The sequence below is a fragment of the Alternaria rosae genome (assembly GCF_020736505.1).
Source record: "Alternaria rosae strain MPI-PUGE-AT-0040 chromosome Unknown BKA58scaffold_23, whole genome shotgun sequence".
NCBI classification, from domain to species: Eukaryota; Fungi; Ascomycota; class Dothideomycetes; order Pleosporales; family Pleosporaceae; genus Alternaria; species Alternaria rosae.
Window position 1 is genome coordinate 1 of NW_025763592.1, and position 2500 is coordinate 2500.

At 54.0% G+C, this 2500-nt stretch overlaps 1 protein-coding gene across 1 annotated transcript; it reads right to left on the reverse strand.

Annotated features, from left to right (window-relative positions):
• Positions 1-55: 55 nt before the first annotated feature.
• On the reverse strand, positions 56-1939 carry BKA58DRAFT_406774 (uncharacterized protein; the record flags this gene model as incomplete). Its single annotated transcript, XM_046171983.1, has 3 exons — positions 56-477; positions 570-1047; positions 1104-1939. Coding segments are annotated over 3 exons (1736 nt in total), but the record flags the coding sequence as incomplete, so codon positions are not given.
• Positions 1940-2500: the final 561 nt, after the last annotated feature.

The following is a 2500-nucleotide window of genomic DNA, read 5'->3' on the forward strand; positions in this document are numbered from 1 at the left end:
GACCAACGCCGAGAAATTGACAAGGATGCTGAGAAAATGAGCTGAGGATACTTACGATCGTTTTGTCCTGGCGCCCTGTCCGTTGGTGAGCTTGACCCGCTTAGGTGCCGGCCCCACTGCTGGCGTTGAAGGACGCGACGACATGGCGGGTTCGAACTGAGGTGAGGAGAAGCGCGACGGATCCTCTCGCAGGCGTTTGGTGCCATGGTTTGGAACTCGTCCGGCGCGTCGTGGTTGATCAGAATCAACAGGTGGTCCCACGGCGATTTGAGAGTCGGTCAGAGACTCAGTCTCAAGAATTTCGTCATCAAAGCGAACATCAGAGACGGGAGGAGGGAATTGCTCGAACTTGCGAATAGGCTGCTGGTCCACCATAGCTTTTCGCATTTCATAGATTCGGTCATCTTCCCTTGCTGCTGTTCTGCGGTCGGTGGCTGCTGTTTGTAGGCATGCTTTCCAAAGAGCTTCCCGGCATTGCTTTTCATCTTTTTAGCAGCACGCGCAGCCGCAATATTCTTGCCCTTCTTCGGTGGCACGACAGGCGCAGCTGCAGCGGGTTTCCCATTGACCTGCACAGGCTCTGGAGGGCCTTTCTGGACGATCTCTTCGTTGACATCTGACAGCTCAGAATCGCTCCCACCAGTGTCCGGTGTCCTCGCTGCTGGAGTGGGTGCTCCGGTGGATAATCCTCCGTCCACATCCATTGCAGAATCCTGGGCCTGAGTCCCGTTGGTAGCGGTTCGTTTTCTGGGCGACTTGGGCGGCATTCTTGGTGTTGACTCAGTTGAGGTATCTGCAGTCGCTGGAAGAGCGGGTGCGCTGCTGAACGGGTGAAGTGCTTGACCTGAATTTTGATCGAGAGCTGATTGCAATGCTTTGTGTGAAAAGCTTGTAGCCGAATTAGTAGAGTTCAGGAGGTTTCGATCTTGGTAGTCGTTGACGGCGGAGGCAGAGTCATCAGGAACAATCTCACTGCTGGCCCTTGGGGACGGCTGCTGACTGAAGAATGAGGCTCCATGATTCACTGCGGATTGCTGGTCATAGCGCCTGTTCTTGCTCAAGCCCAACCTCATCTTTCCTCTTGCTTGAATTGCTTGATGAACATGCGAAATCGGACCATCTGCGCATTGGTGCTCTTTCTGTGAATAACTGATTCGATCGCGTCTGCCAAGTCTGAATCGATTTTGCTCTGCTCGTAGGCGCGCCTCAAGGCAATGCCCACGTAGCGCTTGCCCGAGTTGCTGTTGGCTTTGGAAATCGCATCGTTGACAGCAATCTGAATGCGCTGAGTCGCAGCCTCAACTGGCTCCGACATGGAGACGGCTTGTACTGCCGGGCTCGCAGAAACCGAGGCGCTCTTCGTGTGACCGATTTTCATTGTGGGCGTCTTGCCGTTGACGGGTGTCTTGCTCTGCACTGGGGTCTTGCCCCTGACGGGAGTTTTCGACACTTTCACTTTCTTCTTCGGTTTTGTCGCGGGCTCGTAGTCGTCGTCCTCGTCGTCCTCGAGGATGGGAAAAGCGGCCTGCATCTCTTCCTCCTCTTGCCGCTCTGAGTCGTCAGGCTCAAGCTCAGGAGCTGGAGTGACTTCTGGCGTCGACCCAACCTCGTCACCACCGAAACCCAAGCTCTTGCCCAATAGCGAATTTCGTGCAGCCGGTCCGTCGAGAGCGCGCGCGCGCTGCTTGTCCTTGGCCTTTGGAGGTACACCGAGGGGGGCCATATTCTCCAAGACGCCGTGCCGCGCAAACCCGTGCTCTTCGAACGATGGGGCCAGAGTTTGCGGTTGGGGTTCAGTCCACTCGGTAATTGAACGTTGCTTCTTCTCGTTGACGTGCTCGCTCGGGGTGCCGGTGGGTGAGGCGTAGGGTGTGGTGCTGGACCTTTGCTGCGATTTGAAGTCGCGCGACTCCCGGAGAGACTTGCGGAGGGCCGGCATGGCGAAACTACACTTTGGTCAGCGCGCTATTATAATCACGAACACGATTAGACTTACTTCACGTGTTGTCCGAGAATTTACACGCCGCAATGCCGTGCCCGTCGTTGTGGGTCGGTAGTACAGGAATGAGAGTCGCTGAAGGTTGTTCGAGGGTGCCCTGGACGCTTGGACGGACCTTCTTATTATGTCAGCCCCCACACATGCGCAAACATCGCCATGTCTTACTGTCGTCAGTAATGAAATATATGAATAGCCTGAGGCTTCTTCGATTCTCTGATTGTTTATTCAGTTCTGACAAAGGCGGGGTGCGGTGTTGGTGCAATGATACCAAAGAATCCACAATCTCTTGTCCGCTTTTTCCCTGACGTGCCCAAATTCACCTTCACCAATCGCCACTTGCAGATCTGGTCGTACAATACGTGAACGCGTGCATGAATAGAGATGATGGTATTGACATTGTTCCTGACTTCACTTTGATAAGTCTTTAAAGCACAATCCTGTCTTTGCATGATCTACTCAGGGGTAAATTCTGATCCATGCTTTACTTCACTCTACACCATG